Source organism: Pelophylax lessonae, assembly GCF_965119305.1.
Source record: "Pelophylax lessonae genome assembly, chromosome: 11".
Taxonomy (NCBI): Eukaryota; Metazoa; Chordata; class Amphibia; order Anura; family Ranidae; genus Pelophylax; species Pelophylax lessonae.
Genome location: NC_138778.1, coordinates 181,629,255 through 181,655,330, shown reverse-complemented (window position 1 = coordinate 181,655,330; position 26,076 = coordinate 181,629,255). Strand labels below are relative to the sequence as shown.

At 44.5% G+C, this 26,076-nt stretch overlaps 1 protein-coding gene across 6 annotated transcripts in view; it reads left to right on the top strand.

The window, feature by feature from the left end:
- Positions 1-26,076, top strand: part of TANC2 (tetratricopeptide repeat, ankyrin repeat and coiled-coil containing 2) — a 773,447-nt gene that overhangs the window by 542,636 nt on the left and 204,735 nt on the right. For all 6 annotated transcript variants that reach the window (XM_082271257.1, XM_082271258.1, XM_082271262.1 and 3 more), the window contains one exon: positions 17,419-17,601. In XM_082271257.1, the coding sequence (XP_082127383.1) occupies positions 17,419-17,601 (183 nt within the window). The remainder of the gene's footprint in view (positions 1-17,418; positions 17,602-26,076) is intronic.

Here is a 26,076-nt window from a genome sequence, read left to right as displayed (position 1 = left end):
CCATGTTGGAGGCAATTAACAGCATACGCTTATTTTGGTAGCATAATTCTTAATATGGAATTTGTGCCTTTCTCTAAATAACATTGTTTTTTTGTTGCTGTGGGTAAAGTTCCGCTTTAGGTTTGTCTTTAGATTTCGTTCAGCAGTTGAGTGAAGGGAGTGAAGTCAATACCTTCCTGTCCTGGGCTGAGTGTTTTCAGCCTTGCCAAATGTCTTTGCTAAACTACTTAACTCCCACACTCCAATGTCCACAACATAAAAGTGAGTTATTCTGTAGCCTAAGATAGGAGGGTTCTTTGAGACAACACAGGAAGTGTGCAGAGGACATGAAACATCTATGAATTTCTCACAAAATAACTTACTAAACAGCTGTAAGAAAAAGGTTCCAATGGTATAGCAATCCAGAAGGGAGCCAATAAGAAAAGTGCATCCCCTTCAGACTGAGTGGACTCCTTTAAGCGGATCTGCCTGCTCAGCGGGAAATCTGTCGGATGATCCCCACTGAGCAGGCGGATAACAGGTCCGTGTCCCCTCCGCTATGCAGAGCAGAAGCAGCCACTCTTCTCTGTGGCGGTTAGAGGGAAATGGATTGCCTGTCCATTTCCATCTAAATGTCATCTGGTCTGATCTGATCTGCTAGGCGGATGGGTAACGGAACGGATCTGTTCTTGGCGGCCCCGGTCGGATGCCGGTGGGTGTCAGTGGACATGTGTCCGCTGACATCTGCTGCTCCATAGTGAGCTATAAAATAAAGAGAAGCTTAAAAACGGAGAGGTGGACCCAATCACTTTGTCAATGTTGGGCTCTATTCACACCTGAGCATATTGTTTTTAGGCTTTTTTTTTGCAGGTGTTTGGAGGCAGGCTTTGATATCTAAAAAAAAACGCTTGTAATCTGCCAAAAAGAAGCTCATGTACTTTTTTGAGCTTCAGGCACTTTGCTTCAGGCAACAAAGTGCTCATATGTGAACAGGGGCCATTGAAATGAACGGGATTTTGCTTGTTGGGCGTTTTGAGACTTCAGAGATGAGCGTTTTACTAGCTGAAAAAAGCTCAGGTGTGAACAGGGCCTAAAAGGGCCCTTCATTGTTAGGGTTTACATACATTTTATGAATGATCAAGCTGTGTACACAATTTAGACTATAAATACAACACAAAGCTATGGCACGTTCTTTGTTAAATAGTATAGGTCAGTGATGGCGAACCTTGTCACCCCAGATGTTTTGGAACCACATTTCCCATGATGCTTCACCTACTCTGCAGAGTACAGGAGCATCATGGTTAATGTAGTCCCAAAACATCTAAGGTGCCAGGATTCGCCATCACTGGTATAGGTAATAGAGTACCTTCTTTTAGAGTTTCTTCAAATAAACAATGTGAAGGCCTCATGCACACAGGGCATTTTTGCAGCTGCTGTTAGCGTCAGACTTTTTTTTGCAGCTTAAAAACTCCCCTCCATGTTATTCTATGGCCTCATGCACACACAGGCTTTTAGGAGCTCCAAGTGGCATAGGTGTTTTTAAGGTGCAAAAAAAACCTAGTGCCTGCGCGTTCAGGAGCAGCATCTGTAAAAACGCCTGACACTGCTAAACGCGGCTTAACGCTGCATATTGGCTTTTAGCAGCGTCAGGCATTTTTTAAAATGTGAAAAATGAAAAATGTGATTGGTCACAAATAGAAGAGGGTTGTGTTTATTTAAAAACGCCGACGTGCCTAAACGCCATTGACTCCAATGCAAAATGCTGCTGAAGGCGCATTTTTGACGCCGCTTTTTCCTGGTGTCAGAAATAGCTTTGCAGCTCTTTTACGTGCTGTTTAGTCCATAAGTTCATGACGTGGTAAGCGGTACATTTGGTATCCCTGCAGAACAACTGCTGAAATTTCAGAACTACCTTGGGATAAAAGAAAAAGCTCAACCTTTTTACTTTTGGATATACTGTAAAAGTCTTAACCCCCAACCCCCCCTTGTTTCGGGTTCACACTTGTGCATTCGTCCTCTCAATTTGTCCTGATGACCACATGACAGCAATTTTAAAAATATTCCCATTGTCTGAAAGAGAAGGAAGTTTTCCAGTGGTGACAGCTGCTGTATAAGTAGGGATCACCCCTTATTATTCCGGACAGAAAGTGAAGGGAGATATCCCATGGGACACCGACTCCTCACTGCAGCCGAAGCCGTGTATAATGTGCTGCTATGTTCCCTTGTTGCTGTGTTACATAATTCCTCTTGTAACAAAGGCCATGTAAAAACTGACAGGTTGAAGCGTCTGTTCATCTGGAACAAGCCTGAAAATTGCATGGATGAGTAAAAATTTGTCTTGTCTGTAACGTATAACATTACATGAACTCATGACTGCTACTCCCACCACATTACTGGGAACTAGATCATTCTGGCTGGTAAACCTTTTGATATTCTTGAAGCTCAGTTAATATTGTTAAGTGCTGTGATGTCATTCATTTTATGTCCGCTGCCTAGTGTAAAATACCTTTCTCAACAGCCTGCTACTCAGGCTTAAAGGCACTACTGTGCTGCCACCTAGTGCATGTTCAGATGTACAGCAGCTAAGGTGTGTCTGCCTAATGTTGTAACATACAGACATAACAAAATAAAAAGGTGAATGGACAAGGGGAGGAGCAGAGTACATAAACAGGATTTCTTCCCTGTGGTAGAGCCATAGCTCTAAGGCCTCATGCACACAGGATGTTTTGAAAACTCTTCTTGAATCTTTTTTTTTTCCTCCTGGCAGTAGTGTTTTTGCAGAAAAGACGCCTGATGCTTGTAAAAGTGTCTAACGCATCTACAAGCATTGCCAGGCATCAAGCTTTTCTTTGGCCAGAATTTTTATTTTGCCCATTGAATTAAATTAAAGCTCAAGTGCTAAACGCACCTAGCCTTAACCACTTAAGCCCCAGCCCTATTTCGGACACTTTTTGTTTACAAGTTAAAACCAGTATTTTTTCCTAGAAAACTACTTAGAACCCCCAAACATTATATATATTTTTTTAGCAAAGACTCTGGAGAATAAAATGTCGGTCATTGCAAATTTTTTTGTCACGCGGTATTTGCGCAACGGTCTTTAAAACGCCATTTTGGAAAAAAATTGAAAAATCACATTTCACTGCATTTAAAAAATACTAAACAGTAAAGTTAGCCCATTTTTTTGTATATTGTGAAAGATGATGTCACGCTGAGTAAATAGATACCCAACATGTTACGGTTTAAAATTGCGCCCCCCCCCGTGGGATGGCGACAAACTACGGTCAATAGAGATCTCAATCTGCGACGCTTTAAATGTATTTAACGGTTACCAGTTTAGAGGTAGAGTGTAGCTCTTTTTTTTAAATTATTGCCCACGCTCTGGCGATCGCGACGATACCTCACATGTGTGGTTTGAACAGCGATTTCATTCGCGGCTCGACTTGCGTATACGTTTTTTTTTGTGCGCGAGCTAACCGTGACGGGGGCGGCTAAATTTTTTTTTTCCTATTTATTTATTTTTTTTTTTAAACTTTATTACAGGTTTTAAAAAAAAAAAAAAATCTGATCACTTTTATTGCTGTCACAAGCAATGTAAACATCCCTTGTGACAGCAATATGCAGTGACAGGTACTCTTTATGGAGGGATCGAGGGTCTAAAAGACCCTAGACCCCTCCACTACACTTCCCTGTATGCAAAACGCCGAAAACGGCATTTTTGCATACAGCCGTTTTTTAAATTTGCCGCCTTTTGCAGCACAGTAACCCGGAAGTGACGTCATGGACGCCGCCTCCGGGTTACGTCATCGGAGACCCGATCGATGCCGTTTCCGGCATTCATCGGGACTCCATCCAGCCGGTGGACGTGGCGGCTGGGTGCTCGGGACTCCCAGTGGGACGGGAGCCCCGAGCAAAGCCACGGAAGGCGGCGGGAGGGGGGACGTCCCCTCCCGCCCCCCGGGTAACGATCGAGCGGCTCCCGAGCCGCATCGGTTGTTACCGACGGAAAGCCGACTGTCGGCTTCAAACCACCTAGTTAGAGGCATCATCCCGGTATAGCCCCGCAAAGTGTACCGACGTAACGGTACGTTAGAATGCGGTAAGTGGTTAACACGCCTTTACAAGCGTCAAACATTTTTTCTGCCAAAACTCTATAATGATCTTGGACGCACTAGCAGTGGGGGTTTTTTTTCCGGCCTCCAACCTCTCCTTGCCGCTAAACACTGCTAAAAGTCTATGTGTGCATGGACATAGACTAACATGGAGGGGAGTTTGGAAGCAGGTAAAAAAAAAAGCCTGACACCCCTAAAAGTGGCAGTAAAAACTAGGGATCGACTGATTATCGGCAACACCGATATATCGGGGGCCGATATGCACTTTCACCGATATATCGGAATAGGCCCCTGAGGTTACCGATATTGCCGATATTTAGGGAAAGTGCTTGTACCGATGTGATGCCTGCAGCTAGAGGCATCACCCCGGTACCGGCGTCCATAGCCGACGGTCAGCTGTCTTGTAATGACAACCGATGTGGCTGAGAAGCTGCTCAGCTGTCATTACAAGGAGCGGGAGGGGACGCCCCCACCCCTCCCGTCCCACTGGGAGACCCGGGCATCCTACCTCCACCACCACCCCAGAAGAGAAGACCCGGGTCTCCATGTAAAGAACCTGGAAGTGATGTCATGGGTACTCGGCGCCGAATTAAAAAAAATGACCGCATTCAAAACTGCTAAACTTGGTGTTTTGAATGCTTTTCAGTGCCGAGGAGGGGTTTGGGGTCTTTTAGACCCCCAGATACCTCCAGAAGGAGTACCTTTTAGAGAAAAAAAAATATAAAAAAGATTTTTTTAACATATCCAAAAATATTGGTAGATATACAATACCGATATCCGATGACCAAAATATCGGTATCGGCCGATCACCAGTAAAAATGTCCTGTGTGCATGAGGCCTTATACCTGCAGCATGCTGGAAGTACAACAATAGATGTATTATCCCACATATACTAATGTATCAATTGCTTGTCAAGATTGCTTCTGTTTTATTCTAACACACCTGCCCTAAGGTATTTTTTTTTTTTTTTTCTTTAAGAATTGATAAAGATTTATGTGCCTGGAGTTTTTATTCATAGTGAAAATCACCAGGCAAGTAAAAAGTGTTTCTTAAATGAATTAATTCAAAGGCTAAAAGCTCCTTTATTGAAACTCAACTTCAATATGATTATTTTTTTACTGGGTGATACCTCAAGCCCTCTAAGGCTCCATTTACACCTAAGCGTATAGTTTTTTGGCGTTTTTCCAGGCGTTTTTTGTAGGTGTTTGGAGGCAGGCATTGACATCTAAGGCTTCTTTCACACGAAAAAATGGACAGGCGGATCTGATCGGATCCTCCATGCATCCCTATGGGGCAGCGGATGTCAGCGGAGACATGTCCGCTGCCACCCGCATCTAATCCTGTTCGTGAAATCTGGATGGATGGAAACCCTATTTTCCATCTGTCCAGGGGATCGTATCGGGCGGTCCGCTCTCATCCGATTCCCCCATAGAGAGCAGCGGGGCTCTGACACCTCCCTCTCAGCACACAGAGCAGAGAGGGAGCTGTCGCCTGCCTGCTCAGCGGGGATCAGTGTATCAATCCCCTGCTGAGCAGCACGGAGTCTGCCGACGAAGGCGGACCGCGTGAAAGGAGCCTAACAAAAATGCCTGTAATCTGCCAAAAAAAGAAGCTTATGTACTTTTTTGAGCTTCAGGCATTTCGCTTCAGGTGACAAAACGCTCAGACGTGAACAGGGGCCATAGAAATTTATGGGATTTTGCTTGTTGGGTGTTTTGAGACTTCAGAGATGAGCTGTAAAACGTTCAGGTGTGAACAGGGCCTCAGAGAATTTGAATGCTGGCTATACTACAGACCTGATCCCTGCAGATGATTTGTCAGATTGACCATCACCTACAATCTTCACAAAAGAATTGAGTCACTCAGGGTTTTCTTAGGGGAGGATGACATTCTTGTGACTGTCAGGGCTTTTATTATAGTACACAGATATTTCCAGTTGGAGTAAAGATTGTGGTGTGAGCCTCTGACAGTTTGTATGGCTGAATTCGCACCGCATCCACACTAAACACGCGCAGGACCCTTTTTTTTTTGTTATCTGCAGCAGAATCGGATCGCATGGTGGTTCACACCAGTGCGATCCGATTCTGTGCGAACTTGCAGATCGTGCTGCGATATGCAATCTCAACTGGGGATGTCGTTAACTTTTAATTGACACCCCCTGCGTATCGCATATGGCAGTGTGAACTGCCAGAGGTGCGGATGCAGTGCGGGAACACTCTGCATGTTCGCAGCATTCCCGCATCGCAGAAGTGTGAACCCGGGACTTAGTGAATGGGCAGATGCCCCCTTTTTTTTATATTTGGTAAGGCCCCTTTCAGACTCGTGTGACTTGTCCTGCAACCTGGGACTGCAAAGTCACATGACAAGTCGTACTCCATGATTTCCAAAGAGTACGGTTCATATCTGTGCGATTTCAAAGTAGTCCCTGCTTTACATTGGTCTGACTTTGATGCGAGTTGAGGTCCATAGACCTCAAGATTACACAGGCATTGCTTCAAGTCAGAGCGTGCAAGTGTGAAAGAGGCCTAGGACATTTAGCTGTCTATGGTTTGTCAAAGATGTGTTCAAGGAATCTGCTACATACTGAGGCTGATTTACTAAAACTGGAGAGTGCAAGATCTGGTGCAGCTGTGCATAGAAACCAATCAGCTTCGACTTTATTTATTTTATTTTTTTTTGTCAAAGCTTATTGAAAATGCTGAAGTTAGAAGCTGATTAGCTGCCATGTACAGCTGCACCTGATTTTGCACTTTTTAGTAAATCAACCCCGATGTGTAATTTGTTTTGTGGGTTATTGGGCTGCTTTGGGATCTGGTGCTGGTTGAACCTGTCTCAGAAGAAACTCCTATAGGACAGTAAAGGCATCCTTAATGGACAAATATCCTTTTTATGCACACATAGAGTGCTCACCCACATGAAGGATCCAGTATTGATCTGCAAGGGCATCACTAGTGCTCCTTCTCAAAGTACAAACCTAGCATGTTGCCTGTTTTTACTGCATTTTGCAACAGAATGCATGACTTTCAATCTACTATTTTATGAGACACATTCCAACTACTAAATACTTGCACAAAGGTCTTGTTAACTGCATTTTTGTTGCATTGCCCCATGTGCTCTATACCAAAGCACATCAATATGAAGGACGATACAAATTTCCATGCTCGTTATGCGTCAACAAGTCCATAAACACACCATGATCTGTCATTTACCATAGACATGCATTATAAACTGGTGTTCATGTTTATGAGCGCTTAATTTTAACTCAAGCTTAGTCTATAACCCATTTTTCTTTATTTCTCAGGATCACACATGTGCCATTGGTGCATATATACTCTGAGGATGATTTATGAAGATTATAAAAATGTGGAACAGCTATCAAATCAGTCAGATATCTTTATTGTCCCAATAAATGGCACCTGGTTGATTGCTATAGGTCACAGCTCCAGCTGTCTTTGCTTTAATAAATGGTCCCATGTCTGACTGTGAACGATAGGCAGAAACATATGCTTGTATTTGAATGCATTACCAAAATCTTGTCTATGATTTATTCAGCAGGTGATGGCTGCATGTACAGCGACATATTTATTCATATTCCCATAGAAAGAAAACAGCAGGACCTGCTCACACAGAAGTTCTATAAAAAAAAAAAAAAATTTCCAATGTCTGGAAGCACTCATTACTGTCCCCTTGGGAAAGCCTTTGCTTCTCAGTCTTCATAAATTGTACTTGGAGCAGGTGCATCACTTTGCTAAGATTGGACCACATACACTATATTGTCAAAAATATTGGGACACTCAAACGTGATATGGTCCAAAAATATTTAGACAGAATAAGGCTCCTTTCACACTATCCGTCCGTAGGACGGATGCCGTTTTTCTCAGCGGGGGATCGAGCCACCGATCCCCCGCTGAGCAGGAGGATGACAGCTGTGTCTCTGTGCTGTGTGCGGAGACACAGCTGTCAGTTCCCCATACATCTCTATGGGGGAAATCGGATGGGAACGGACCGTCGGTCCGTTCTCATCCGATCCCATCTGATCCGATCCGCTGGACGGATGGAAAATAGAGTTTCCATCCGTCCAGATTTGACAGATCGGATCAGGTCGGATGTCAGCGGACATGTCTCCGCTGCCATCCGATGCCCCATAGGAATGCATGGGGGGACCGTTCAGATCCACCTGTTCGTTTTTTTGGCAGATCTGAACGGTCCGCCTGTGTGAAAGGGGCCTTAAGGTGGATAAAGCGCCTGGACCAATGGCATCCACCCACGCATCCTAAAAAAAATAAGCTCTGTTATTTTAAAGCCTTTGTTTTCAATTTTTAGGGACTTGTTAAGGACTGGAAAAGTACCACTGGATTGGCGTAGGGCCAATGTGGTGCCTATATTTAAAAAGGGATCAAAGTCTTTGCCAAGTAACTATAGACCTGTTAGTTTAACTTCTATAGTCGGGAAGATATTGGAGAGTTTAATAAAAGACCACATAGAGGAGTTCTTGCTGTAAAAAAATATTTTCAGCAACAGACAGCATGGATTCATGAAAGACAGAAGTTGTCAAACAAACCTGATTTCTTTTTATGAGGGGGTAAGTAAAACCTTGGACAGAGGGGTGGCTGTGGACGTGGTATACTTGGATTTTGCAAAAGCGTTTGACTCAGTTCCCCACACACGGCTAATGTGTAAGGTAAAGTCTACAGGCTTGGAAAGATCAGTTTGTAATTGGATAGAAAATTGGCTTGTGGACAGCCTTCCCAGAAGAGTTGAAGCTGTTACAGCTGCAAAGGGTGGGCCAACTCAATATTTAGCCCCGGTTCACACTTATACGATGCGGGAAGGCTGCGAATCCGCAGCCTGTTCCAGCATCGCAAATGCACCCCCGGCAGTTCACACTGCCATATGCGATACGCTGGGGGTGTCAATGTAATCTTAACGACACCCCCAGTTTGATCACATATCGCAGTGCGATCTTGCAGTTCGCACAGGATCGGATCGCACAAGTGTGAACCGCTGTGCGATCCGATCCTGATGCGGCTGCAAAAAAGGGTCCTGTGCGTGTTTGCTGCGGGTGCGGTGCGAATTTAGCCATACAAAGTGTATGGCTAAACTCGCACCGCACAGCCGATCGCATGTAATGAAGGAGCAGTGCGCTCCGACATTACATGCGAACGCCGCAGCCGCACAAATGTGAACCGGCTCTGAACCCTACAGATTGGGATGCCGTTAAAGTTCATGTGCGTGTAAAGGCAGGCGTCCCAATACTTTTGACAATATAGTGAATGTCTATCCTCTTTTAGACAGTAGTATGTCCGGTATGAATATGGAGTGATCAGCTTACTGACTTAGGCTTCTTTCACACGGTCCGCCTCCGCAGGCGGATCCGTGTTGCTCAGCGGGGATCGATCCGCGATCCCCGCTGAGCCGGGCGGATGACAGCTCCGTCTCCGCTTGCAGAGTGGAGAGGGAGGTGTCTCAGCACCCGCTGCCCTCTATGGGGGATCGGAGGAGAGCGGACTGCTTGTCCGCTCTCATCAGATCCGCTCCGCTCCGATTACTGAACGGATGGAAAAATAGGGTTTCCATCCGTCCAGATTTCAGCACAGGATCGGATGCGGATGGCAGCGGGTGTCAGCGGAGGGGTCACCGCTGACACCCGCTGCCCCATAGAGCTGCATGGAGGATCCGATCAGATCCGCCTAAAAAAACTGACAGGCGGATCTGATCGGACCGCCCGTGTGAAAGGGCCCTTAGTGAGGCTATGTGTAGTTTTGCAGCAGTAGGTGGAAATACATTGATCGCTTCCCCTTTAACACAGACATTTTGAATACAATAGTAAAATCGCTAGTAAACTGGTTACAATGCAAGGGAAAGATAACCCGGAGTTTGGCAGAATTCCCAGACTGCTACTAAAGTCTTATCTCCCACTGAAGAAAGATAAGAGCTGATATTTATATACAATCTTCAGAAAGTCTGTACACATTTGTAGTTATTTGCTATCAATAAACTAAATCCAGGAACATATTTATAAATAGCGAGCTCCCATTATTTACACCAACATGGCTATTTGATTAGGAAGGAGGCTTGTACTTTTTTCTGCAGATGAAAAACCGTTTGAAGTGTGTTTTGTTTTGTGAAAATACAGAAAATGTATCGGGGTGTTTATCCGTCCCACAAAGGTGCGCCTTTTCTTTCCTGATGTGCGTTTCTAGGAAGCATGTTCTGGAATTTAATACATTCCTGGAATATCCTAAACCCAGGAGGTTTCATCTTCTGCAGCACCACAGTATAGTGATTGAGCAGATCTCAATGCAATTTTTTTTTCTTGTTGTTTTTAGCTTTTCTTTGTGTTTTTTCCACGAAGAGGGTACATTTTTATGTAACCACTGGTATTTTTTTCTTTTTTTTTTATACTTCTGTAAGTTTTGTTTTGTTTTATTTATTTTTACAGTGCTTGTCTGGTTGGGCACATTTGTCCCCGTTCACACTAAGGCGACCTGGTCGCCTGACAGTTCGCCGTAGGTCGCCTGCCATAGAGAAGCTGTGGACCCGTTCTAATAGGAGCGACACAAGTCGCTCCGACTTAGAAAAAGGGTCCGGAGCTTCTTTGGGGCGACCTGGAGCAACCTGCATTGACTTCAATGATATGAAGTCCGTGCCGGCCGATCCGAGGTCGCGGTGCGAGCTGCGCACCGCGACCTGTGAGGTCGCCCCGGCAAGTAGCGCCGCCCCAGTGTGAACGGGGTCTAACCTTCACTTCCCTTCCCAGAAACCCAACAGGAATGACGAGAAAACTTTTTAAAGTGAGGGGAATTGCTTTCTCAGGTAGTTATCATGGAAGGAGTTGAGCCTAGTGCACACGATCAGAAAATCGTACAGAAAAATAATGCCTTTGAAACGATTGTACGATAATCTGATTCTTAGTACACAACTTTCATCCAAAATTATCCAAAGGAATTAACACGAAAAATTGTATTGTACGATACCAGATCATACCATTTGCAGTACCGTTTCTGTCCAAAAATACAATACATTACATCATTTTGGAATTTTTACAAAAATTTTCGTAACGTTAGTAACCTCTTCATTTTCCATATGAGATTAGCATGCACAAAAAAAACAGATGCGCGTTCATCCAGTAATCTCATTGTGTGTACCAGCCATAACACTCACCCGCAAATATCGCATTTCCTACCACTTTCTGTCCTGGTGAAATTATTCACTGGGACAGATAAAAAGGGTGAATATACCTAGGAAGGTAAAAGGCAGCAATAAACACCTGGGGTTTTGTATCCATCGTTATCAAATTATTATTATTATCGCTTTAAATATTCACAGCCTTTGCCATAACACTAAAAATTGAGCTCAGGTGCATCCGTTTCCTCTGATCATCCTAACATATAGTTACATAGTGAGGTTGAAAAAAGACACCAGTCCATCCAGTTCAACCCATGATGAGTGTGTGTATACGTTTATGTTAATAGTACAATGTATACCTCTGTATGTTGTGGTCATTAATGTGCCCATCTAATAGTTTCTTAAATGATCGATGCTCCCTGCTGACACCACTGCTTGTGGAAGAGAATTCCACATCCTTACCGCTCTGACAGTTTAGAATCCTTTACATAATTTAAGGTTAACTACTTGCCTTCTGTGCACTTAAACCCCCTTCCCATCCAGACCAATTTTTAGCTTTCAGTGCTCTCACACTTTGAATGACAATTGCGCGGTCATGCTACACTGTACCCATATGACATTTTTATCATTTTTTTCCCACACAAATAGAGCTTTCTTTTGGTGGTATTTAATCATCTCTGGGTTTTTTATTTTTTACAAAAAAAAAGACCGAAAATTTTGAAAAAAATTTTTTTCTTATTTTTTGCGAGTAAATTTTGAAAATAAATAAATTTTTCTCCTTCACTGATGTGCGCTGATGAGGCGGCACTGATGGGCACGGATAGGCTGCACTGATGGGCACTGATGAGGTGGCACTTATGGGCACTGATGAGGTGGCACTGATGAGGAGGTACTAATATGCCGCACTGATGAGCACTGAGAGGTGGCACTGCTGGGCACTGAGAGGTGGCACGGCTGGGCACTGAGAGGTGGCACTGCTGGGCACTGAGAGGTGGCACTGGCGGGTGGCACTGATGGACACTGACGGGTGGCACTGATGGACACTGACGGGTGGCACTGATGAGCACTGATGGGCGGCACTGATGGGCAGCACCATCAGTGCCCACACTCAGTGCCCATAGTGCTGCCAGTCAGTGCTCATCAGTGCCTAGATGAGCAGGCACTGATGGGCACTGACTGGCAGCACTATGGGCACTGATTGTGTGCACTGATGGGGGGCACTGATGGCGGGCACTGTGGGCATTGAAGGTGTGTTTGGTGTACCTCTAGTAATCAGGGCACTGGTGATCGGTGCCCTGATTACTTTTTTCTGTGTCCCTGGCGCTGGGCAGCTCTCCCTCCTTCCTCACACGCAGGCTCTGTGTGAGGAAGGAGCACTGGCGATGATCTCATATGTTTACATATGAGATCATCTCTCATTGGACGGTCCGATCACGTGGTGAATGGCCGCTGTGATTGGCCATTCACCACGATCTGTGATCGGCTGTGTCCAAGGGACACGGCCGACACAGATTTTCCCCGATGCGCGCTCGGGGGAGCGCGCGGGGAGACTGTTTCTGGGAGGCCGTATAAAAACGGCCTCCCGAAAATGTGAGTCCGCGCTGCAGCCGTATATAGGCTGTAGCGCGGATGGCAGGAGGTTAAACCACTTTTCTTCTAATTTTAGCGAATGGCCGCGAGTCCTTTTTATATTCCCTTTCACTGAATAGTTTGTTCCCTATGCTAGGGTCGCCAGTACAGTATTTGTACATTGATATCTTACTCCCTCTCAAGCATCCCTTCTCCAGAGAGAATAAGTTCAATGCTTCTAGTCTTTCCTCATAGCTGAGATCATCCAGTCCCTTTTATTAGCTTTCTTGCCCTTCTCTGGACTTTCTCCAGTTCCAGCACATCCTTCCTGAGGACCGGTTCCCAGAACTGGACGGAATACTCAATCTGAGGCCAGACCAGAGTCTTGTAGAGTGGGAGAATTATCATTTTATCTCTGGAGTGAATCCCCTTTTTATCACTCTGATAGAGCTCCAGCATTTCTCTGTGGAGAGGTAAGAAACGTCCAGAACAACGACCATCTCTGCAGTACTCCACCAATCAGGTCTGTATGGTAGAGTGGCCAGACGGAAGCCACTCCTCAGTAAAAGGCACTTACTGCCTGGAGACTGCTTGGAGTTTGCCAAAAGACGCCTGAAGGACTCTCGGACCATGAAAAACAAAGTTCTCTGGTCTGATGAAACAAAGATTGAACTCTTTGGCCTGAATGGCAAGCGTCATGTCTGGAGGAAACCAGGCACCGCTCATCACCTGGCCAATACCATTCCTACAGTGAAGCATGGTGGTGGCAGCATCATGCTGGGGATATGTTTTTCAGAGGCTGTAACTGGGAGACTAGTCAGGATCTAGGGAAAGATAAATGCAGCAAAGTATAGAGACATTCTTGATGAAAACCTGCTCCAGAGAGCTCTGGACCTCAGATTGGGGCAAAGGTTCATCTTCCAACAGTACAACAACCCTAAGCACACACAGGCAAGATAACAAAGGAGTAGCTACAGGACAACTCTGCGAAAAGTCCTTGAGAGGCCCATCCAGAGCCCAGACTTGAATCTGATTGAATATCTCTGGAGAGATCTGAAAATGGCTGTGCACCCACGCTCCCCATCCATCCTGATGGAGCTTGAGAGGTCCTGCAAAGAAGAATGGGAGAAACTGCCCAAAAATAGGTGTGCCAAGCTTCTAGCATCATACTCAAAAAGACTTAAGCTGGAACTGGTGACAAAGGTGCTTCAACAAAGTATTGAGCAAAGACTGCGAATACTTACTGTATATAAATTGGATTTTTTTTTTTATTTTCAATAAGTTTGCAAAGATTTCAAAACAAACTTAATTCACGTTGTTATTATGGAGTATTGTTTGTAGAATTTCGGAAGAAAATATTGAATTTAATTAATTTTGGTATAACGCTGTAACATAAAATGTAGAAAGTGAAGCGCTGTGAATACTTTCTGGATGCACTGTATATCTCACTGAGATTGGGAGGAGGCATGCCACAGCCTTAATTTCCCACCTGAAGTCAAGATTTGCTAAACCACCTCCATCCCGGTTTTCAGGGCTCCTGTGGTGGAAGAAATTGAGAAGTAGCTGTAGGGACCTTTCAAAAGCAAATTATGTTCAGTCCAAAATCTGTTCAGAAGGAAATGCACTTGACCAATTTCTCCATTACCTTATTGATCACATAACCTGCACATAGCAAAATAGGAAAAGCTCCTTTTCTGTCCTTGGGGCAAAGCTCTCCCCCCCCCCCCCCCCCCTCATTTTGGAGCTGTTCAACCATGACATGTAGTAGAGATAAATGGCCACAAGGGGTATAATCCTTCCTTAAAGGGTAACTCTTGTGTAACACTTTTGTGGGGTAACAAATTAGCAGATAAAGAAAAAATAATATAGCGTAAATGTGACGCAAGTCCTAATGTAATTAAATGTTATTAACCACTTCAGCCCCAGAAGGTTTTACCCCCTTAATTACCCAGCCATTTTTTGAGATACGGCACTGCGCTATTTTAACTGACGATTGCGCGGTCATGCGGCACTGTACCCAAATAAAATCAATGTCCTTTTTTTTTCACAAATAGAGCTTTCTTTTGGAGGTATTTGATCAACTCTGCAATTTTTTTTCTTTTTTGCGCTATAAACAAAAAAATACCAACAATTTTGAAAAAAAAAAAAAACTATTTTTACTCTCTGCTATAAAACACAGCCAATTAAAAAAAATTTTTTTTCCATCATTTTAGGCCAATATGTATTCTGCTACATATTTTTAGTAAAAAAAAAAAATCCCATTAAGTGTATAATGATTGGTTTGAGCAAAAGTTATCGCATCTGCAAACTAGGGGATAGATTTATGGCATTTTTATTTATTTTATTTTATTTTTTTACTAGTAATGATGACGATCAGCGATTTGTAGCGGGATTGCGGCGGACACCTAACTGACACTTTTGACGGGACCAGTGACATTACTACAGTATTGGTGCTAAAAATATGCACTGTACTAATGACACTTGCAGGGAAGGGGTTAACACCAGGGGCGATTAAAGGGTTAAGTGTTCTCCTAGGGAGTGCTTTCTAACTGTGTGGGGGATGGGCTTAATAGACGAACACAGAGATATGTATTCCTGAATAGCAGGAACACAAGATCCCTGTGTTCATCTCGGACAGAACAGCAGTCTGCCTTGCTTGCATCGACAGACCGCGGTTCTGTCTCTCTGGGGAGCGATCAGGGGTGGCCGGCTGACATTGTGGCCGGCGGACATCGCCTCTGCTGGACACGCCGATTGGCTCCCCCTCTGTCTATTGCGTTAAATGACGTACAGGTACGTTGTTTTGTGCAATAGAGCCTACCTGCCATAGTATAGTATACATGCTGCTGCCAATCGGCAAGTTGTTAAAAATGACCTTTCCTTTTCAATCTGCAGCTGTTGTTCTGTACACAGAATGTATACTGACCACACCCCCAGAAACATCATTTCCTGCTTGTGTGTAGCATTACCCCCTTGGGAGCTGCTGATTTCGGGTTACCATGGGTTACCATTAGCAACACGCAACAGTTCAACATTTTGGCTCAGTCAGGAAACAGTCTAGGAGCTTTGGTTTTTGTGTTTTATTTGAGAACTTGGATGGGAGAAGGGAATGAGTGGTATACTCCAACTCTATGCACAAGTAGCTGGGATGACTGAATAATGCTGAGTGCGGCTAGGCCGCTGCTTCACTTTTTCAGTAGCAGTGACGTAGTAAGAAATGAACTGTCTGAGGTAAACTGTACTGTACTGCAGAACAATCTTCAGGGCCCTTCCAGGCACCCCCTTTGTTCCTATTCTTCAGGGTCAACTACACGACACCCCCTTTACTGTTACACTTCCTGTGTGAGCTGGCTCCTTGATCCCCCTGACTTCTCTGGAGTGGCCCTCCTTCCTGGGCCAGACCCTTTGGCAGGTCCCTCAGTACTCAGACACTGTTTTTTTCCCAAGAGACTCTGCCAGCACCTCCACCTTTAGCACTCTGGATCCTCTGCAGCTCAGCTCCACACCCGGTTCACTAGGCCGACCGCCTAAGACCACCCTCCTCACACCTTGCAGGAGGAGAGACAGCCATCTGCCTCCTCTTGGGACTCTGCTTCCCCCCAAAGATGCCCTGTCAGATGTCCCCTCTGTATTTATGGTCAATCCCAGGATGCATTGCAGGAATGCCCTCCCACTGGGACTGCCATAATACATGATGTGTCACTGGCTAGGTTTCCTCCACTGTCCAACACACTTCCTTATTGCATTATTATTATTATTATACAGGATTTATATAGCGCCAACAGTTTGCGCAGCGCTTTACAATGTGAAGGAAGACAATACAGTTACAATACAGTTCAAAACAGGAGGAACTAGAGGGCCCTGCTCGTTAGAGCTTACAATCTAGAAGGGAGGATTGCATACAGTGGGGACACTCCCTCAGACCCAGTAAATCACACCTGGAAACATGTGACAGGCAAACTAACAGATCAGGCTCCCCTATAAGCAGAAGGAGCAAATAGATGCTTTTTCCTAGCACCTACCTAGGAGGGTGCTACATGTGATTGGCTCAACAATTTGCCCATAAGTCTGCACTAAAATACAAGTCAGATTTCAGGCATCCCCTGCAACTAAAATGACATTTTTGGTGGGATACTCTCAGTAGGAACACATCTAAAGGGAAGCAAGGCCAGCAGTATTCCTCAATAGTGCTCTGCAGCTTCACAGCTGGTTGATAATTATGAAAATACTCCCATTAGACCCACTCAGCACAGAGGCACAAAGCAACAAACAGTATTTTTTTTCAGAATACCAAAAGGTAGGAATCTGCAACAAAGGTTGGTATAATCCTTGCAATGTACAGAGATCACCCAAAGGGGAATTTATTTTTTCTCAACAAAAGTGGAGTTATGATCTTAGTACCTGATTGACAGATTTACCAAAACTCTTTAAAAAATTTTTTTCCCTGAACAAATTATTTTTTTGGAGTTGTTTTTGGTTTATGTGCTGATTTTAGTTTAGTACAAGTCCACTATACCTGTATTCACCTCTTTGATGTTCTTTTAAAGTTGGTTATTGATTATATGTATTTATTATGCAGTCTACACTTAAGTCTAATTATATTAATCTAAAGGTTTTTCACTTTCTCTGGCAGGTGGCTCCTCCTCTGAAAACGACTGTGCGTTTGAGCCAGATTACTCCATCACCCCTCTTCCTGTGACTGAGGGCATGCAGCATATACGAATAATGGAGGGCATGTCCCGCTCACTGCCATCCTCACCCCTGCTCACCCACCAAGCCATCAGTGTGCGACTGCAGCCTGTCAAGAAACTGACTGGTAAGAACAGACTCTCCAGTTGACAATGCGGCTCTTTATGTTAAAAGAAATTTTAAAAATGACATTGTGTAAATTATTTTAGGAAAGCTATTGAATTTATCAAACCATAACTCATTTCATATTTTTTATTCCCCAAGTTACCTTTTTAAATTGCAAATGTAGGACTGTCAGGAGTGGTTAGTAGTAATGGATGTTGGATGTTTTAAGGCTCTCAAAAACATAAAATGATCATCATAGCCTGATCCAGTTAATTTCGGCTCATTTGGGTGACAGTCCTTATGTGTTGGACTACCCACTGGCTGGTCACAGTTGGACATACAGTATATCTCCCCCAGAAGGACAAGTGAGGAGATACCAACACTTATCGCTGTTCTCCTCTAAGCAGGCCAATAAATTGGTGTGGCACACATGTATTTTATGACTATCTCTTAGAAGGAAGGTCCAGTCAAGTAAAGTGGGAATTGCGTGTTTTCATCTACAAGGTGTGTCCAATGGCCATATCCTTGCTCAGTGGTTGGTTTGTGGGATGGAATCAGTCCATTTATACCAGGCCAACCAAACCTGAAGAAACGCATGACTTCAACAAAAGTCCCCTTATCTAAGAACTCCATACAAATCCATTAGGGCTCCTGTGAAGTGATTTTTGTTTTGTGCTTCACAAACATTTGAAATGCAATTTAATTGTAAGTCTGCAGGCTCCCATTTACTTTATTTGTATTGTGTGGATGACTGTTCTAATGTTGCACTTTACCTCTTTTGTGTTTCTTTGGACATATCGGGGGGATATTTACTAAAACTACAGCATGCAGAATCTGGTGGAGCTGTGCATGGTAACCAATCAGCTTCTAACTTCAGCTTGTTCAATAAAGCTTTGACAGTAAAACCCGGAAGCTGACTAGCCTCGGGTGTGAGACAAAGATAAAACAAATCCTCCTACGAAAGTTGGACCTGTTTATTTGCCGCTTCTCTTCTCTACAGCCTCCTAAAACACACATTTTACACCACATCTCTGTGCTCCATAAGGCAACAGGTGGAGATAAGATGTCGCACACTGCACAGCAGGGAGCGGAGTGTAAACTGAGACCTGAGTGGAGGGAATGGACACACCCACCTCCCCACAGTCTCATTGGGAAACTTGCTGCTGAGGCTGTCAATCACCTTGTGTGTGCTAGAGGGGGGATGGAAGCGGGTTGTCCCCCAGAATGCTGTGGTGTTGGGACTCATGCAGATAACAGAGGGAGGAGAGAGCAGATATGAACCACACTAGGTGCTTTGGATTGAGGCTAGTACACACTATTGAAGGTTATGTTCCGAATATTTTTAATTTCAGAGGTTTACAACCTCTTTAAGCCACATAATGTACTGTATAAATGTTTGGTTTTACAAAATATAAGTCGCAGGTCAATAGGGATAGTTTAATGTATCTGTGCGATTCAGGCGTTACCCGGTCATAAACCTAATTTCAATTATTATATTCTAAATATGCTCTTGACTAGTTTGCAATAAACTGGTATGGGGGGCAGTTTGGCATTTTCGCCCTGGGCACCAGAAGATCTTGTCCCATCACTGGTCAGGGCCCCCCCCCCTCTTGCAAAATTTACTTTACGCTACTTCTGGGCTCACATTAATGGTATGAAGGGTTCTGCTCACAATCCCTGATCACCACTAGAGGGGGCATTTTCAAAGCTGCATTGGAAAAACAACAAACAAAATATGGAACAGCAAGCAAGTAAAGTCACATCAAAAAAATTACTCTTTGGTGAATGTTACTGAAAATCACTGAATCACCCTTTAAACTAAAAGCAGGGAGTGAATACATCAGTGGGTAGTGGTGGACACTGCAACCTCCCCCATTATCAAACCAGCTCAGGGCGGCAGACACAAACACCCCTTTCTCTTCTCACACCAGCTCAGGGGACTGGGCAGCAGACACCTTGCCAACCCACAACCCCTGATCACAAGCCCACCTCAGGTGGCAGAGGGCAATTCCACCGCAATCTGCCACCCCTCCCTAGGGCCAGCGGCCCAGCCTCAGAAACACCCGGGCTGCAGCTAGGGTGGCCCGGAGGACACAGTGTGCAGCCGCGCCACCCACGCGGAGAGTTGTGACAGGCCTGGCTTGGCATCCGCTGCAGTGGTTGGAGGAGCAAGGAGGAAAACACAAACCAAACCAGGCTAGCGTGGCCGCGGTGCCAGGGGGGATGTTCTGGCTGAAAGATAAACTGCCACCCTGAGTGCGGTGAACAGCCAAGGCTCTTGCCGCACTCAGGATGGTGTCACCTTTGGCGGGTATCACCCAAACCGGGTGCGGAGTGCATCCCTTATAGCATCGCCACTGACTCCCCCCCCCCCCCCCCCCAAAGTGTGGCACCCGTGGTGGACTGTCCCCGTCCCCATGTTGGTACGCCCCTGCTGTCACCTTTGCATCAGGGGTTATATATTATGAAGGAAGGGAAAGCCAATGTAACCATGCTTTTGCCAGATATCATTTTTGTATCTGTAGTGGAAACTAAAGGTGACAGCTACAGTCTGGTTTCTATACCCCTACATTACACTGTAACCTTTGACTGAGAACAGGGCTCTATGATCACAACAATATCTAAGCTTTTAACTCACCTGTAGTGTATGAGAAGTAAGACCATGCACTCTTATGCGGAAAGGCAATTTGTTTTCATTTATGGATGAGATCCTGCATCTGTTCCTCGTTCATTGTTTCTGACATTATCTTAGATCAGTCCTACACTTATCAGGAGGACTGCCTTTAGCTATAATTTGTTGAGCCCTGATGCTTACAAAAGGAGCATTCGACCATGTTGCTCTTTGCATTCATAGTGATAAAAATGCACCTCCACATACAGTATATGTTTAAAGTGGCTCTAAGCAATATCCTTATTTTCCAAAAAGTATCAATACACATCCAATACTTAAAATATAACTAAAGGCAAAACTTTTTTTTTTTACATTTGGATAAAGTGGAGAAGGATTAGAGTCCCTGTCAGTTTTTATTGCTGTCTGTGCCCCCATTAGGGAGATTCAGCCTCTCTATTAGTCCTGTTTACCATTATCATTGAAAGCAAAATAAATTACCCAAATTTTGGGTTGTCCTCAGAAAAGCAATAGAGGGGAAATCTTCCAACGGGGACACTAGTTCTGGTGACCTTGGGGTCCCCAATAAATTCCCTTCATTTGCCGGGACTTCTGTCACTTCCTGTTTGGCTATGGGACAGGAAGTGTAGGTAAAGCTCTGCAATGGGACACAGATAGTGAAAAATAAATCTGACGGGTTATAACCCTCCCTTTATCCTAAATGGGGGGAAAAAAAAGTTTTGCCTGCAGCCAAAACTATTATTTGGAGATTTGGAGGAGGCTGAGAGCAAGATACTTTTTTTGAGTTAGGGATGCATGTTTGAATAGGTTTTCTGTTTAAAACAGAATTTAGTAGCACTTTTTTTTTGTGTTTTTTTAAATCCAAAGAAACCTTTATTAACCACTTGCCGACTGCCGCACGACTATTTACGTCGGCAGTCAGCCCCTCACAGGCAGAGTAACGTAGGGCTACGTCGCTAGCCTGTGAGGGTTTTGGGAGCGAGCGCGCGTTGCCGGAGGCGGTCATGGACCCCCCGTGCGTGTGCCCGGCGGACCCGATGTCCGTCGGGCACTCGCGATCGTCCGTGACAGCGGGAGAAAGGCAGGTGGCTAGTGTAAACAAAACCGCCTGTCAGTTCTCCCTGTGTAAGAATGATGATCAAACGGTTCTACTATGTAGGACAGTTGATCACTGTTCTTACACATCAAGCCACAGCCAATCACAGTTAGAAACATGCCCCTAGGACACACTTAACCCCTCCCTCTCCAATAAAGTAAACTCCTTCACTGCTAGTGTAATTTTTACAGTAAAAGTGCATATATATATATATATATATATATATAGCACTGATTACTGTAGTAATGTCACTGGTAACCCCAAAAGTGTCAAAAATGTCAGTCAAGGGTCCGATCTGTCCGCCCCAATGTCGCAGTCCCGTAAAAAAAAATCGCAGGTCGCCGCCATTACGCGCAAAAAAAACCCAGCAAAAATGACAAAAATTTTTCCCTTTTGTTAGTAAACGCAATAACTTTTGCGCAAACCAATCAAAATACGCTTCTTGCGATTTTTTTTTTTTTTTTTTAACCAAACATATGGTAAAAAAAAAAGAAATTGGCCTAAAATGTTAAAAAATTTAGATTTTTGCATTTTTTTGGGGAATTTCATATAAAACAATATTGTTACTTTTGCAAAATGTATGCTCTTTTTTTGTTTATAGCGCATGATCAAAAAATCCCACCAAAAGAAAGCTCTGTTTGTGGGAAAAAAAGGACGCCAAATTAGTTTAGGTACAGCGTCGCACGACCAATTGTCCGTTAAAGTCACGCAGTGCCGAATCGCAAAATAGGCCCTGGTCAGGAAGGGGGTAAAATCTTCCGGGGCTTAAGTGGTTAAAGACAGTCTCTAGTACAACATACCCAAGCAGTGAAACTCCACTTTCAAGAGCAAAAAATTAGCAAATATTAAAAAAATATATAGCGCATACAATTGCAACACAAGTCATATTGTAATTTAATGTTTTTAAAAATGACCTTTCTTTTTCTGTATGCAGTGCTGTAACTTTCTGCAAAATGCAATGCAATATGGCAACCTGGAGGTGTTCTGTACACAGATTGTATGCAGAACGCCCACTGAAAATGTAATTTCCTACTAGTGTGATTGGCTCACTGATCTGCCCAGAAGTCTGCATTAAGATACAAGTCCGATTTTTGCATCCCCTGCAACAAAAATGTAGTTTTTGGTAAGATACTCCAAACTAAAATCACATCTAAAGGGATGCAGACCCTGCCAATTTCCTCTTTAGAACCCTGCAGGTGCAGCAGCTGATTGATGATTATAAAGCCACTCCCATACAGACTCCCTTTGTACATGGACACAGACAAACAGCTATTTCTTCAGAAAAAGAAAAGGTAGGAATCTGCTACAAAGTGTGGCTCGGAGGTAACTTTCAGTACCAAAAGTGGTAACCCCGAGCCACACTCTGGATTACCCCAGAATGTTACTCACCTTCCCTGCGATCCCCGGCCATCCTCCCCGGCATCCTCACTCTCTCTTCCCGCTCTGTGCACGGCCGATTGCCGGCACCTGTCTTCCAGGTCCCTCCTGTGAGCGTTGCGATGTATCATGCCATTTCACCACAGGATTGCACCTGGTGACTTTTCCAGTGCCCTGCCTGTACTTTTCCAGTTCTTTGTGCTTGGGAAATTTTGAATGACCATGGCGTCCAAAAAGCGCTCTTTTTGCGCAGAAGCGCTTTTAGACAAACTGGAAAACAGCGACAGCGAAACAGAGTTACTTGAAGAACTGAGCGATAGCGATTCGTGGGAAAATTCGTCATCAGGTACGGAAAGTGACGACAGTGACAATTCTGATGTCTCTTTCTGGTACATAGCTTGTGGAATTTGGGAAGTTTATCAAATGATTCTTCAGCATTTCCAACGGATCGATGTGTCGTCACTTTCCGTACCTGATGATGAATTTTCCCACGAATTATATGAATTATATGAAATTCTCAAAAGAAAAAAAAAAATCTAATTTTTTTAACATTTTAGGCCAATTTGCTTTCTGCTACATATTTTTGGTAAAAGTTATTGCGTTTACTAACTACGGGAAAGGTTTATGTCATTTTTATTTATTTATTTATTTTTTTAACTAGTAATGGCGGCGGTCTTTTTTTTTTTTTTGCGGGACTGCGACATTGCGGCGGACAGATCGGACCCCTGACTGACATTTTTGACACTTTTGGGAGTACCAGTGACATTACTACAGTAATCAGTGCTATACATATGCACTGTTACTGTAAAAATGACACTGGCAGGGAAGGGGGTTAACTTTACTGGTTAACAAGGGGTTAAGTGTGTCCCTAGGGGCGTGATTCTAACTGTGGAGGGGCGTGGCTTGTGATGTAATCAGAGACATGCGATCCTACATAGCAGGATCGCATAGCCTCTGTGATTACTTTAGTGAGAATGACAGACGGCTGTGTTTACGGCTGTGTTTACATCAGCCGCCTGTCCTTCTCTCACTGCAGCAGGAGATCGCAAGTGGCCGGCGGCCATCGGAGCCGCTGGTCACACGCACTGACGCCGACGAGCGGGGGCGGGAGCGCGCCTCCGGTGGCGCGCGAGATCATCGCCTAGCTCCGTACACTTACGGCACTTTGCCTGGGAGCGCCAGACTGCCGCCGTACAACTGCGACGGGCGGTTGGCAAGCGGTTAATTTGGTGCCGCACCGAATTGAAAAAAAGTAGTTTTTGCACTACTTTTGCCGATTTTGGGTGTGACTTGGATAGACATCTGTACGCAAAGCCACAAAGAAGTCACAGCCGAAATCACACTGACATACAGCTTTGAAATTGTGCGATTTCATATGAAGTTGCATGATTTCAAAGCCGCAGTCAAAGTGAACGGAGGGTCAAGGCAGCGTTGTGGGGTGAACAAGCTCTGATCCGCCCGTTTTCTCTTGCTTAGTTATTCTAACAAAAATGGCCATGTACCCTGCATCTAGGTGACAGGCAGCTTCAGAGCAGATGGCTTTGGTACCATAGCAGTTCTGTAAATTATCGTTTTGCTAGGTGGTGCTGTTTAACACCTAATAATTTTGCACTGCTGTATTAATGCAGTGTCTGCAAATTCTTCAGTAACCGAAAAAAGAAACAGGCTTAAGCCAAAATTTGTGTTGCTGGAAAAGTGGTTTATGTCTCTGGCTGATTGGGCAGTAGTTTCTAGAGAGTTAAAGGCTTGCTTATTGTGTTAACTGGTTTGATCCTCTAATGAGGCTCCGCAGGTCTGACTCACATAGAGACGTATGCTGTATATCTCCCAAAGGGACTGTTACGCCATAAACTCTGCTTTAGGGATCGATACACTCTGTAAAATGCATCTCTTGCAGCGAGACACTAACGTTATGCAGGAACAAAGTGTTTTCTTTCGCTGTCAAATGTTAAGGTCTTACAAACCTCAATAATTTACAGGAGAATGTAGACTTAGATTGTGTGCTTAAAAGAAGGTGTCTGTCTTTATAATTGCAAATTTAGTGCAGGTGTCGCATGTTTGGTATCAGTGTTAATCTTGGCAGCAAATGTTGATTTCGTTTTAGTCTTTTGACGTATTGGTCGTATTTTAGTCATCTGAATTTTAATTTTAGTCCTATTTTAGTCGACTAAAATCCCCAGTACATTTTAGTTGACTAAAATCTCATACATTTTAGTCAACTACAAATCAAATAGGTTTAGGTTAATTGTAACGGATTATTTCAACATTTCTCTTGATTTTCTTAATGAATTATATACTTCTGGAGTAAAAATCTAATATGTTATTATTTGATATTAAGGTTTGAACATGCACCACAGACACAGATTTAGCCATTGTGATATACCGTATATACTCAAGTATAAGCTGACTTTTTCAGCATGGTTTTTTATGCTGAAAAAGCCCCCCTCGGCTTATACTCGAGTCACGGTCTCGCTTACCTTTTCCCAGGTCAGTGCCCATGCACCGCCACCGCTCAGGAAAGCCTATACACGTTTGGCTATTCCTGGGCAGACGGCGCATGCTCAGTGACGTGTTGGCGCCGGGCGGCGGCATTTTTAAATGTAAGGCGTAAAGGTATGTGAGACTCCTCCGCAGCCCCTGCATCTCCTGTGCCATGCCCGCAGCACTGCATCTCCTGTGCAATGCCTGTATCATCTGTGCCATCTCCTGTGCCATGCCTGTACCATCTCCTGTGCCATGCCTGTTACATCTCCTGTGCCATGCCCACAGCCCTGCATCTCCTGTACCATGTTCGCAGCCCCTGCACCATGCCCGCAGCCCCTGTTTTGGGTCTTGTGGTGGTCCACATGGGTCCGGTAGCTACTGCATTTCCCACCCTAGGTTTATACTCGAGTCAATAAGTTTTCCCAGTTTTTTGTGGTAAAATTAGGTGCCTTGGCTTATATTCGGGTTGTCTTAGCCCCCGTTCACACTGGGGCGACCTGTCAGGCGACCTGGTCGCCTGACAGGTCGCCGTAGGTCGCCTTCCACAGAGAAGCTGTGGACCCGTTCTAATAGGAGCGACACAAGTCGCTCCGACTTAGAAAAAGGGTCCGGAGCTTCTTTGGGGCGACCCAGAGCGACCTGCATTGACTTCAATGTTATGAAGTCCGTGCCGGCCGCTCCGAGGTCGCGGTGCGAGCAGCGCGCCGCGACCTGTGAGGTCGCCCCGGGAAGTAGCGTCGCCCCAGTGTGAACGGGGCCTTATACTCAAGTATATACGGTATAGAACGTATTTGTAATCAAAACCAAGTTTCATAAACAAACAAAAATATTGCTTTTAACAAACAGAAGTGCAACCGTAAAATACAAAAAACCCCAAAAAACTGTAAACTCCATTGGCTGTAATGTCATCG